The sequence below is a fragment of the Humulus lupulus genome, chromosome 7 (assembly GCF_963169125.1).
Source record: "Humulus lupulus chromosome 7, drHumLupu1.1, whole genome shotgun sequence".
In the NCBI taxonomy this organism is placed as follows: domain Eukaryota; kingdom Viridiplantae; phylum Streptophyta; class Magnoliopsida; order Rosales; family Cannabaceae; genus Humulus; species Humulus lupulus.
This window is the reverse complement of record NC_084799.1, coordinates 81,834,214-81,847,679: the sequence shown is the minus strand read 5'-3', so window position 1 is coordinate 81,847,679 and position 13,466 is coordinate 81,834,214. Positions and strand designations below refer to the sequence as shown.

The window sequence follows — 13,466 nt, the reverse complement described above, 5'->3', positions numbered from 1 at the left end:
TGGACATCCCAGAGTAGAAATGGGAGGACATCGCGATGGATTTTGTGGTGGGGTTACCCAGGATTGTGGGTCAACATGATTATGTATGGGTTATCATGGATCGATACTCCAAGTCAGCTCACTTCTTACCGGTGAGGACAACTTATACAGTTGACCAGTACGCAGATCTCTATGTGAGAGAGATAGTGCGTCTTCATGGAGCTCCAAGGTCGATCATGTCAGATCGTGACCCCACATTTACTTCCAAGTTTTGGGGAAGTTTGCAGAAGGTCATGGGTACACAGTTAAAGTTTTGTACTGCTTATCATCCTCAGACAGATGGGCAATGTGAGATGACGATTCAGATATTAGAGGACATGCTACGAGCATGTGTGCTGGACTTTGATGGGCCCTGGAGTAAGTATTTGCCTTTGATAGAGTTTTCCTACAATAACAACTATCAATCAACCATTGGGGTGGCTCCTTATGAAATATTTTATGGTAGGAAATGCAAATCTCTCATTCATTGGGATGAGATAGGAGAAAGGAAATACTTGGGTCCTAAGGCAGTACAAAGGCCCAATGAGGCTATTGAGAAGATCAGAGCTCAGATGCTCGCTTCTCAAAGTTGATGGAAAAGTTATGTTGATCCCAAACACAGGAACGTGGAGTTCCAAGTGGGAGATTATGTCTTTCTTAGAGTCTCACCATGGAAAGGGGTGAAGAGATTTGGGAAGAAGGGCAAGTTGAGCCCTGGATTTGTGGGACCGTTTGAGATCCTGGAAGGGATTGGTCAGGAGGCCTATAGGTTAGCCTTACCTCCGGCACTGTCGGGCGTACATAATGTATTTCATATTTTGGCCCTTCAGAAATATGTGTCAGATGTGACTCATGTGTTGTGTTACAAAGATCTAGAGCTTGAGGCAGATCTCTCCTCTGAGGAACAGTCAGCCCAAATACTAGACAGAAATGACAAGGTCCTGAGGAACAAGACTATACTTTTAGTTAAGGTATTATGGAGGAACAGCAAGGTCGAGGAAGCGACATGGGAGTTGGAGTCAGATATGCAGAATCAGAATCTCGAGCTGTTTAGGTAAAATTTCGAGGATGAAATTTCTGTAAGGAGGGGATAGTTCTAATGTACCAAATTACCTAATAAGGCTTAGGGCCTTGATTAGGGGTGAAGGATGGAAAACTATGGAAAATTATGTGCTTATGTGTATCATTGCATGATTATGTGAGTTATATTATAATATGACTTTATATGTATGATTATGTGCATTAAATATGCATGTGTGCTTGTTTCTTATTAGAAGGGAAATTTTCGTAATTTGGCATGTTATGGGTAAATTTGGCATATATGTGATATATGTGTTGGACCGTATTATTATGTGGATATATTTGGGTTACTCGGTACGAGGTGATCCTAGGGAGCAAGCTAGTGGAAAAGTCACAACGACATTAATACTTGACTCAGGGTGAGTCAAGGGGTATTTTGGGTATTTAGTACATTACCGGGATATTGGGTAATGGGAATGAATATTTGAGGATATATTTGGAGTTAGTGAGATCAAGAGGAAATTTTGGAAATTTCAACTATTTTACCCTCGGGGGCGTTTTTGGGACCCCAAGCCTTGGGTTTTATTTAAGGTTACTTGAGTTCAAAGTAACCTGATAGAAACATGGATACATTTAAAACACTTTCTCTCTCTCCCGATCTCCTTTTTACCGTTCGTTGCATTTTCGAAGGAAACTCCAGTTTTAGGGCTCAGATTCAAGCAAGTATCGATTCTAGGAAAGATTAGAAGCTTAATAGTCGGAGGATTTAGCGAGAAACGATATAATCAAAGGTAATTTAAGCTTTGAATTTCTGATTTTTCGTTTCCTTAATTTTCTTAAGTTTTGAATTGGATTCGAGGTTTTGATGAGTTTTTGAGCTGTTTGAAACTTTGGTTTTGATGGTTTTGGGCCATTGAGTTGATTGGGAACTTTGTTTTTGGGATTTGGATATGTTTTGATAAGTTTATGGAGGGTTTTGAAATGAGAAAAATGGTTGGGTTCCAGGTCGAGGCGCGACCCTGTTCTTGGGCGTTGCGACTCAAGCTTGACGAAGAAGAAGCACCTGACTGTTGGGCAATTTGGGCTGCGGCGCCTGGTAGGCGCGCCGCGGCGCGGGGTGCAGGTAGAAAAAAGGTTGGGGCCTCTGTCGTGGAGGGGTCGCGGCTCAGAAGCTTGGGGTCGTGGCGCTTAAGGGGATTTTTGGCCTTATGGAGGTTTTGAGTGTGGGAACTCAAACCTAAAAGCTCGGGATCAATCCTACAACCCGGTTTAGTAGGATTTGACATTTCGGAGGCTAGGACTCGGTTCGGAAGCTTTTATTTACTCATTATTGACGGGATTCTATACTTGGTTGTGACTAGGTTATCGCTAGGGGCTCGGGATCAGGATTGAGCTCGAGGGTCGTTCTTATTTTACATTACACTCGTACCTGAGGTAAGAAAACTACACCCATTACATGATGTACATGATTAGGACTTGGCCCGAATGTTGAATATAGTTTTGATTGGGCGTTGGCCCTGTAAATGCGCATGATTATGATTATTCGTGTGATTATTGATTAAGCATGTTGAACTGTATATGGATACTTGTTATATGATAAATGTCTGTTAGCATTATGCACTTGAGAAAAAGCATTGACTTATCAGTCAAGGATGGAAATAGCGCTGAGCACTGGTCAAAAAGCACTGACTCATGAGTCAAGGGCGGCAATAACGCGTAGAGCGCTGGTCGGTATGATTAGATCTAATCAAGAGCGCACTATGCGCTTGTCCGACCCAATGGTCGTGGAAAACTAAAGCGCCAGGGACGTTGGGCCAGTTCCAAGGCTGGTTATACAGATGATAGGGCAATGGGCCTCAGGGTGACTTATTAGTCCCAAATTCAAGGGCTCTGAGCCCCAGTGTGATTTATTAATCATGTAACTTTGGGCAACAGGCCCCGATATGAAACAGTTAATCATTTATTTAGGGTGATTGGCCCCATTTGACACTGTAGTCAATTATATGAATGGTATGCATGCATGAGTAGGTTATTACTGCTGGGCATGTCTATTATGATTTAGAAATGTGTTATTCATTGCTTATGAGCATGATTAAGTTTTCTTGCTGGGCTTTGGCTCACGGGTGTTATGTGGTGCAGGTAAGGGAAAAGAAAAGCTGGACTAGCCATGAGTTGGAGAGCTTAGGTGGCGATGTGTACATATGTGGCCGCTTGACCACCACGGCCAAGGTTTCTCAGAGGAACTAGGGTTAATCCCTATTTTTGCCGCTTAGGTCGGCGGGTTGTAACTTTTGAGGTGTAATGACCTTTTTGGAGCTATAAACAACTTTGTAAACGTTTATTATGGGATCTCATGTACAACTTAACGTTTTAATGAAATATCAATTCTTTTTTACCAAAATTTTTAACCCTAGATTGTTAATCACATTTAGATGCACGTTTATGACATAATAACTCGTTTAGCGAGTTAAGCACTATTTAAAATACATAATGTAACGGCCTTGGCTAACCAGGGTGTTACAGAGGGTGAGCCAGAGATGGGAGGAGCCGATACCAACAACGCCAAAGTCGACCTCGCTATCTTCTTTCCCCTTCGCAATTGCTATCGGCGTCAACAACATAAAAACTCTGAGAAGAGGCGCGGTAAGGTGCAGATAAGTTGGGGTTGAAGAAAAGAGAGAGATGTGCAAGTGCCACAGGTGGGTTTCTAAATTTTAAAATATTTTATAAATAGGAATTAAAAAATAATTTATTTATTTATTGATATTATTAAAAAAATGAGAGGGAAACAACAAAATTAGTGGACATTTTTGTAAGCCCGGTAAAATTATTTCAAAATATATTTCATACATGTCATTAGGAAATTGCACTAGTATTAGTAACATTTTACAAAGGTTAAGAAAAATATTTATTTAAGGACATTTTAAAATGTCACTAAATTTAATATTTTGTATTATTTTTATAATGTCACTATTTAAATAATCTAGTGACATTTATTGAATGTTAATAAAAGTAAATATTCACAAATTAATGACATTTTATTTACAAATGTCACTAATTCAATATTTTGGTGTAGACAAAGCTCTAGTTTGTATTCGTTAAAAGGGATTTCATAGTATAAATATGGGTCGTTGTCTTTTGTGTTTATTTCACTCAGTATTCTTTGATGCTTCCTATTATAATGTGTAGTATTGTATAGTATTATATTAAATTGTATTGTCAAGCATATTTTTATATATTATGTTTAGTATTGACTTTTATTAACATGTTATATATTTATATATAAATGAAAGTTAATATCAAATATTGTTTTAAATATATAAGCTTGTATGATATAATACAAACTGTACCTAAGTTATTTTGGTTTTATTGGGCTTGAGCTACGTGTGGTTTTGGTTGTTTTTGTGATTGTTATATTGAATTTCCAAATCTCTTATGTCCTCTTTACTTGCCATCACGACAATGAAACCTATTTTAAGTATTAGATTGGAAATTTGTTAATGCAAGTCTTAAATTGTTGTGCTAATGTCAATTGGCCATTCGTTCCCTCAAAGGAATATTTTAGAAGTAATCAAAATTACCAATAGTTTTGTTTATGTAAAAGGAAAAAAAATCTATATTTCACCAACAACCTAATATTTGTATCATATGTGTGATATTTTTGGGATCTAGAGTTTTTCCATTGGGCATTTCGTATTAACTCTTTCTTCTTCCATTGTTTCTGCTTCATACACTATCTTTTGCAGAAAAGGTACATTACAAATTCCATATATATGTGTCTACTTGGTTCCTCATTTTTTTTTCTTAAAAAGTGGCAAATTTCTCCCTCAACTTTATGCACTCTTATACATTTTCTTTATTAGAAAAATAAAACCTGAAATTAATATGAAATCTTGTTTTTGCATTGATCTTTATTGTAATTGATTGATTTTTATTTTTGGCTAATTTTGTTGAATTTCAGGTATGAACAAATCCGAACACAAAAGAAAAGAACCATAATATTAATGAAAATATTACATTTCAACACCCTACCCTCCTTTGTGTTTGTGTCTCTAATGGATTTATGCTCCTTTAACATTGTCACCTAAGAGAACCCATTTTTTTTCTAAAATGGGATTAGCTGAAGTTTCTGTCCTCATTATCATATATGATGTTTGGTATCAAAGTTTAGCCTTCCCACAATAAATTTGGTGCAAATAGATGAAATGGGGTCTAATAATAAGGAAAATGGCACCGATATTATTGACTTAGAAAATGGTGGTGAGGCTGGGTCATCCTCAAGCGAAGAACAAAAACACAACCACGATCAAGATTCGGATTCAAATTGCAAAAAACAAAAGAAAATGATGAGTAGGTTGCGTAGTGGAAATTTGGGTAAATTTAGATCAATAGGAGGAAGGGGCAGTACTGATGGATTATTGTTATTAGGCACAAGCAAGAACATTCTGTCTTTAAGCTCTGGTGGTGGTAATGATTTGGATATATTTGTTAATGGGGTTGACGAAAAGGTGAGAGAGAATTTTGTTGAGAAGAAAAAACTGAATGAGAAATGTAGTAAAAAGATGAACTTCAATAAGAATAATAAGCATCCCAAACCTCCTCGGCCTCCTGGAGGTCCTTTATTAGATGAAGCTGACTTGAAGTTGGTCAAGGAAATTTGGGAACATTCAAGGCTGAGGCGTAATAGTAGAGAAAAGACGAAGGCCTTGAAGAAACTAAAAGCCATTAAGGCACCATCTTCAAACATCAATGTCCTTGCAATGATCATCACCATCACTTTCTTCCTTGTCATAATCTTCCAAGGTAGGTATTGGGGCCAAAGACATTATAATCTTCTACTATTGTATTTCTTGTTATAACATAATCTTCCACTCCATTACGGAAAAAGGAATTTGCCTACATGTAAATATTTTAGTAGTTAGTTTGTGCTCTGAATTTTAGAAAACATAATTGGCTCATTTCTTCTGAATTTATTATAGGTATCTTGGGTTCTCGTGGATGATGTAATATGGAGTTTGAGGTAAGTGATGTTGTGTAAGTTGATTATATAAAAAAACAAGCATAAATCAGAGAAGAGGGGTAGCGATATTTAAAATGACCGAGGAATGATTCTCTCATGATTTGGGATATTGCTTCTCAAGGTATGATGTATTCTTTCAATTCAAGTCTTAAAATGTATGACTGCTACTATTAGTAGCATACATTTGTGATTCAGACTCGATAGCTTGATCTCTATCTTATAGGTCCCTACAATGATCGAGTATAGGCACTGCAAATATATAACGTGAGTAGTAGCCTTGTCCTGTATGCAAACCCACGAGGAGGGGTCATTGCTCATTAGGCTTCACCACCTTCATCAAATTTAGTGAGGCTTTTGGTTTTGTTAGTTTATTCTACTGTACCAAATGTATCATTGACAAGAAAATATACCATGATGTTTGGCTATGTATATGGTATCATCCTAAATAATGAGTTACTGCTATTCTATACTATTCACAAGTCTTGGAAGCATTTTTCAAACACATGGAAATTTCTTTCCTGGCTTTCGGGATTGACCAGAGAAGCATTGAACATAGAGAGGAGAGACGAGGTCTATAATTGGATTGTAACTATGAACTAAATATCAAAACATCTAATGGAAAGACCGCCGAACGTGATTCGGTACACTTATGCAGTTTAACACAAAATCTCATTGATGAAATTTGAAATGAAGGTAAAGACAAATAGTCAGAAACCAAGACTTTGAACTAGAATAGGAAACATGTAAGAATGTTCAACAATTGACACTCTTGACTAACAAAGTTTCACAAGTGAAATGTTCAGCTGTGTTACCTTCTACATTCAGCTAGTACAAACCAATTATGATTTCACAGGTTCCGCTCGAGGCCTCCACAGTCCCAGTCGATACTTGTGGGTATATTTCAGTATCAGCTTCCTCTGGAACAAAACAATCAGACATGATTCTAAGTAAGAAGCGAACAATTCAAACAAAGCCAATCATGAGATAGGGACGCCACAGCACTGCAAACTAAAACCTAAGTTCTTTTTTCACTCCACCCTTCAATGAAAATCTAATAAGTAGCGGATAACAACCATTTCACCTAGTATTAACTAGCTTAAAAGGAGCAGAAATGTAAACCTAGCTTATACAATTTCCAATTAAGAGCATCTACAAATGAGATAAGAGAAAAAGAAATCAATCGGGCAATGGCACATGAGCTCTTTGAGCAACTAACTTTAAACTGAAGAAGGTTACTCCCTTTGAAAATGGAATTAAGCTTCTAATCCATCTAACAACATCACACCAACTACAAAGATCACATACTTGAAAACCCTATTCAGTTTTGAGCTTTTGGCTCACATTTTCATGCAGTCTCATGCTCCAGTCTCAGATAACAATATCATAGCTCCTCAAAGAAGTAACAGGCTGATTTTCAAAATGTTCAGCGCACTAAAACTCAGCAAACTAGCAACAGCTACTGCAAATCATGTTGCCAAGTTCTTTGAAAAACGTATACTATAGAAAGAAGTTCTAACTTTATAGTACGGATTTACAGGCTCAACAACTATCCCCAAAATACTATAGAAACCCTGTTTGAAAACTAACTAAGCCATAGAAACTTGAAACGTTACATTATTTATTAAATCCAATCACTATGATCTGATCTAACATTTTTCTGAATCACGAACTAATATAAGCACGAATTCAATCATATCAAACAATAGTACATTATAGAAAAATGATACATTTATACAATGTTTCTGCAAGGACATGTATATATGTAGAGTGAACAGTCGTAGGATAACATTACATGTTTACAAGGGACCCCAAGAGTCTTGAGTTTAAGAGTACGGGTAACAAGAAGCTTCTGGAAGTCACCAATCTCAGCTTCAAGCTTGCCCACATGGGTTTCAACCCCTTTCCCTATCCCATTCAAAAATTCTGGTATTCCAACTTTCACTGCAACCAAACAACCACTACTTCAGTTTTTTCTTCATTATAACCAATTTGTTCGCACAACATATCTCATTTCGCAACAGGAAATAAAAAATCAAAAAATGGAAAACTACCGTACTCATTGAAGCCTCAAACAACAGGTTTTTCATAGGAAAATTTTCTTTCATTTTCTAGGGAAACAAACGGAAGTAATAAGATCGGGTAATGGGTATGAAATCCTAACACTTACCCTCATATGGAATCGATTTGGAGAAGAATCTAGCAACAGCAGGGGTTGTATAAGCAGTAGATTTTGTGGTTTTGCTGAAGAGTAATTGCCCCCACGCCATCTTCTTCAACCTCCGCTTTCTATGGTAACACTCGTGCAGTAAAGACTACAGGTTCAGAGAGTTTCTCTTCTCTTGCTCATGCTCTTTGGATTATATTATTGACAATACACAAATACCTCGGCGCCGCTGATTACCGTCGTCGTCGTTACAATCGTTGGTAGCTGGGAATTGGGGGGTTTTTATATATTTAGGATTTTTTTTTAGTAAAAAGAACAATTTCATATAAGAAGATACTCCACCTCAAGCTTATCGGCATGGCTCTTACTATTTCTAGACCTCTGAAGAATTTTTCTGCTCAGACTTCTTTATGAAAATGTATATTGTAGCTATTTAGAGCCTTCTGTAGAAAATTCTGAATAGTTTACAGTGCCGAAAATTAGGTTCAAACACGTTGCTTTCCACGCGCATAAAAAAAATTATTCACGCATGCAACAACATGTTTGAACCTAGTTTTCGGTATTGTAAATTATTTGGAATTTTCTGAAAATTTGCAGCATGCTCTAAATAGCTACAATATACACGGTCATAAAAAAATTGCGCCGAAAACTGTTCACGGGTTGGAAACACTGAGAGCCCTACCGGTAGGGCTTAAAGTGAAGCCCCTATAGGAGAATTCTCCTATATATATATATATGACAATTCTCGACCCGTGTTTCTCTACGGTAGGGCTCTCAGTGTTTCTCTACGGTAGGGCTCTCAGTGTTTCTTGACCCGTGAACAGTTTTCGGCGCGACTTTTTTTATGACCGTGTATATTGTAGCTATTTAGAGCATCCTGCAAATTTTCAGAAAATTTTGAATTGTTTACAGTACCGAAAACTAGGTTCAAACATGTTGTTTTCCACGCGCATAAAAAAAATTAGTCGCGCGTGCAACAACATGTTTGAACCTAGTTTTCGGTACTGTAAACTATTCGAAATTTTTCTATGGTAACACTCGTGCAGTAAAGACTACAGGTTCAAAGAGTTTCTCTTCTCTTGCTCATGCTCTTTGGATTATATTATTGACAATACACAAATACCTCGGCGCCGCTGATTACCGTCGTCGTCGTTACAATCGTTGGTAGCTGGGAATTGGGGGGTTTTTATATATTTAGGGTTTTTTTTTAGTAAAAAGAACAATTTCATATAAGAAGATACTCCACCTCAAGCTTATCGGCATGGCTCTTACTATTTCTAGACCTCTGAAGAATTTTTCTGCTCAGACTTCTTTATGAAAATGTATATTGTAGCTATTTAGAGCCTTCTGTAGAAAATTCTGAATAGTTTACAGTGCCGAAAATTAGGTTCAAACATGTTGCTTTCCACGCGCATAAAAAAAATTATTCACGCATGCAACAACATGTTTGAACCTAGTTTTCGGTATTGTAAATTATTTGGAATTTTCTGAAAATTTGCAGCATGCTCTAAATAGCTACAATATACACGGTCATAAAAAAATTGCGCCGAAAACTGTTCACGGGTTGGAAACACTGAGAGCCCTACCGGTAGGGCTTAAAGTGAAGCCCCTATAGGAGAATTCTCCTATATATATATATATGACAATTCTCGACCCGTGTTTCTCTACGGTAGGGCTCTCAGTGTTTCTCTACGGTAGGGCTCTCAGTGTTTCTTGACCCGTGAACAGTTTTCGGCGCGACTTTTTTTATGACCGTGTATATTGTAGCTATTTAGAGCATGCTGCAAATTTTCAGAAAATTTTGAATTGTTTACAGTACCGAAAACTAGGTTCAAACATGTTGTTTTCCACGCGCATAAAAAAAATTAGTCGCGCGTACAACAACATGTTTGAACCTAGTTTTCGGTACTGTAAACTATTCGAAATTTTTTGAAAATTTGCAAGATGCTCTAAATAACTACAATATACACGGTCATAAAAAAAATTGCGCCGAAAACTTTTCACAGGTTGTAAACACTGAGAGCCCTACCGATAGAGCTTAAAGTGAAGTCTCTATAGGAGAATTCCCCTATATATATATATATAGAGAGAGAGAGAGAGAGAGGAATTCTCTTATAGGGCTTCACTTTGAACACCATCGAACAACCAACGAATTGGGCATGATTTTTGAGTTATTTTTCAGATCTGAAACTCTGAAATATGTAGAAAATTGATTTATCTCAATTGTTGTTCGATGGTGCTCGATACCAGCTCTATGGGGCCTTCAAAATCAATATTTTCATGAAAAAAATCGATGTTGCTCGATAGTGGATCGATGGTTGCTCGATGGTGGTTCGATGCAATTCTTGTAAGAGACATAATTTTTCACTCGAGTGTCAGTTTGGGATGATTTTTTTTTTATTTTGGGTATTTTTTTTAAGATGTACACGTTTTAGATATTCACATACACATTTTCAAAGTTTAGAACTTGAAAACATACCAAAACATATCTTGAACATGAGGTATGTTTTGCATTTGTCATTTTTTTTTCAAGATTTATATTTCCCAAATGTGTTTATACACATCTCAAACGTGTAGATCTTTAAAAAATATCCAAAATCAAAAAAAAAAAAAAATTACCACAAACGGACACCCGAGTGAAAAATTACGTTTCTTGCAAGAATCACATCGAACACCATCGAACCACCATCGATTTTTTCATGAAAATCTTGATTTTGAAGGTCCCACTGAGCTGGCTTCGAGCACCATCGAACCACATCGATTTTCTGCATATTTCAAAGTTTCAGATGTGAAAAAAATCGCAAAAAAACCCAAAAATCATGTCCAGATCTGTTCCAAATGTAATATTTGAGTGTCCTAAGTGAAGAATACTTGTCGTTACATTGATTTCTATTATATTTTATATTACCTATGGATTTTTTTTTCTAGAGAGGGAGTTGAGAGGAATGAGTTGAGGAAGAGAGAAGAGAAAGTGGATGGGAAAAATTATGAGAGGGGTATTTTTGATATTGTCAAAATAATTGGCATTTTTTTTAAATGATTTAAATGCCTAGTATTTTTTTGACTTAGAATCCCTCATTAAGCATAAAAACTCAAATTTCCTATGTCAAGCTCTCTGCATCATAAGATACATAAATTAAAAAATTGTGTAAAATTTTTGTAAAATTTTGACCATAGTACCCATGACATTAATTCTTCTCTCTCATAACCTATCTTTCGCATTCTCTATCTCTCTACCAAGGCGACGCTACCATCACCACCACTACCTTACCTCGAAGTTCTTTTTCTCTCTTACAAATCGTTTCTCTCTATCATTTCTCATTCAATCTCTACCCACGACCATCTCCTTAGATTGAAGCACTATGACCATCAATACCACCATTGAAGCATCTATTGAATAAAATCATTGAAATTGTATATTCTGCATACAAATTCTAAGACTTTACATGATCTAATCTTGTAGATCTCGAAAAAAATACCAAAATTTAAAAAAAAATCTGAAACGGACATTTGAGTGAAAAGATATGAACATTCAAAAAATTTCGTCAAATTTCAGTGCAAAGCATCGAAATTGCATCGAAAAAACATCGTTTTGGCCAAAAATAAAGTTTTCATGATTTTATCGCAAAAGAAATCAAAACAGCATTGATTTGACCAAAACGATTTATTGAAAAAACATTGTTTTGACCAAAAATCAAGTTTTCATGATTGCATCGCAAGAGCATCGAAACAACATTGATTTTGCATCGAAAAGCATCACATCGCTTTTTCCGTTTGGTTTTCGTTTTCTGTTTTCTATTTTCAAAGTTGTGTTCTTAGAAATGAGAACAGAAAACAATTTTTGTAGTTTTCAAAAAACAAGAGGTGTTTGGTTAATGTTTTCTAAAAAAAAAAATTTTGTTTTATTTATTTTTTAAATCTTAAATAAAAATTTAACAAATATATTTACAAAGATAACAATATTTTAAAAGTTTGTAATAAATAATGAGATAAAATAATTTGAAAGAAAAAATTATGAAAAATAAGGAGCGAGAAAGTAAGGAGAGAGAATTTGAAAAAATTGAAATTGAGAAGAGAGAAATTGATCAATGCAAGAAAAAATGAGAGAGAATGTGATGAGAAAGAAAAGTGAGTAGAAAGAGAGGAAATGGCGATAGAGAAAAAAAATGATGAGATAGAAAATGAGGATATATTAAGTGATGAGAGAGAAAGTGAGGATATAGTAAGTGATGAAAGAGAAAATGATGACATAATAAATGATGCGAGAGAAAATAAGGAGATAGAAAATGATGAAAGAGAAAATAAAAAGATAAAAAGTGAGAAGAGAGAAAATAGAAAATAGCAAGAGAGAAAGTGAATAAAGAAAAGGTAAGGAGAAAGAAAGTGATGAGAGAGAAAAAGTGATGTGAGAGAAAGTGAAGAGAGAGAAACTAATGAGAGAAAAAATTATATGACAATAAATGATGTTAGATAATAATAATTAAAAAAATGATGTGAGAAAGAAAAGATAGACAAAAAAAATTTGAGAACAAGAGAAAACAATTTTTTGTTGTTCTCAAAATTTTCTATTTTTTGTAAATTTGTTTTTAAAAATTGTTTTCTGAAAACAACGTCAAACACCCCAACTTGTTTTCAAAAAACAGTTTTTAGCTTTTAAAAACAAAAAATAATTTTTTAGTTAAGGAGCCAAACACCCTCTAATTTTCCCCGATTTTAGGGCAACTTAGAAAAATTATTACTCTTAAACCATGAGATATTTTAATCTAAAATTTTACTAGAGCCTTGATACATATATTAAAATTTCTCACCAAGTTTCATAATTTTTGGGATGGAAAAACTTATTAAACCATTTAAAGAAATTTGGGCAGTGTCTGCTGTCCAGAAGTTTTTCTCAGATTTTTAGGGTTCTTTGAAAAATATTTTTGAAACACCGTAGCCTAGTTTTTTTCTAAAAATTTAACAGGATCTTTAATCATATTTAATTTAGTTTCTGTCAAAATTTCATAATTTTTAGGATAGAGAAACCTATTAAAAAATGTAAGACAATCTGAGCAGTATTTGCTACCCAGAAATTTCGTTTTCAGATAATTAGGGCAAACTTGGAAAAACCATTACTCTTTAACCATTTTTTATTTTCATATAAAAATTTTATGTGATCCTTATACATATTTAAACTAACATTTTACCAAATTTCATGGCTTTTGGCTCAATAAAATGTGTTCAATATTCAAAACAATCTGGGCA

General features: G+C 35.4%; 1 protein-coding gene across 1 annotated transcript; it reads right to left on the bottom strand.

The window, feature by feature from the left end:
* Positions 1-6,636: 6,636 nt before the first annotated feature.
* Positions 6,637-8,585, bottom strand: LOC133788373 (uncharacterized). The gene is made up of 3 exons (XM_062225836.1): positions 8,226-8,585; positions 7,851-7,999; positions 6,637-6,975 (listed from the first exon to the last, which is right to left on the bottom strand). Exons 1-3 carry the CDS (start codon positions 8,323-8,325, stop codon positions 6,898-6,900), a joined length of 327 nt encoding a protein of 108 aa, XP_062081820.1. The 5' UTR covers positions 8,326-8,585; the 3' UTR covers positions 6,637-6,897.
* Positions 8,586-13,466: the final 4,881 nt, after the last annotated feature.

Excerpts from the sequence above, each read along its gene's own strand:
- LOC133788373 (XM_062225836.1), bottom strand. The coding sequence starts at position 8,325 with ATGGCGTGGGGGCAATTACTCTTCAGCAAAACCACAAAATCTACTGCT. Across the intron at positions 8,000-8,225 it reads CAAATCGATTCCATATGAGG|TGAAAGTTGGAATACCAGAA; the intron begins GTAAGTGTTAGG and ends GTTTGGTTGCAG. Across the intron at positions 6,976-7,850 it reads TTGGGGTCCCTTGTAAACAT|AGGAAGCTGATACTGAAATA; the intron begins GTAATGTTATCC and ends GTTTTGTTCCAG.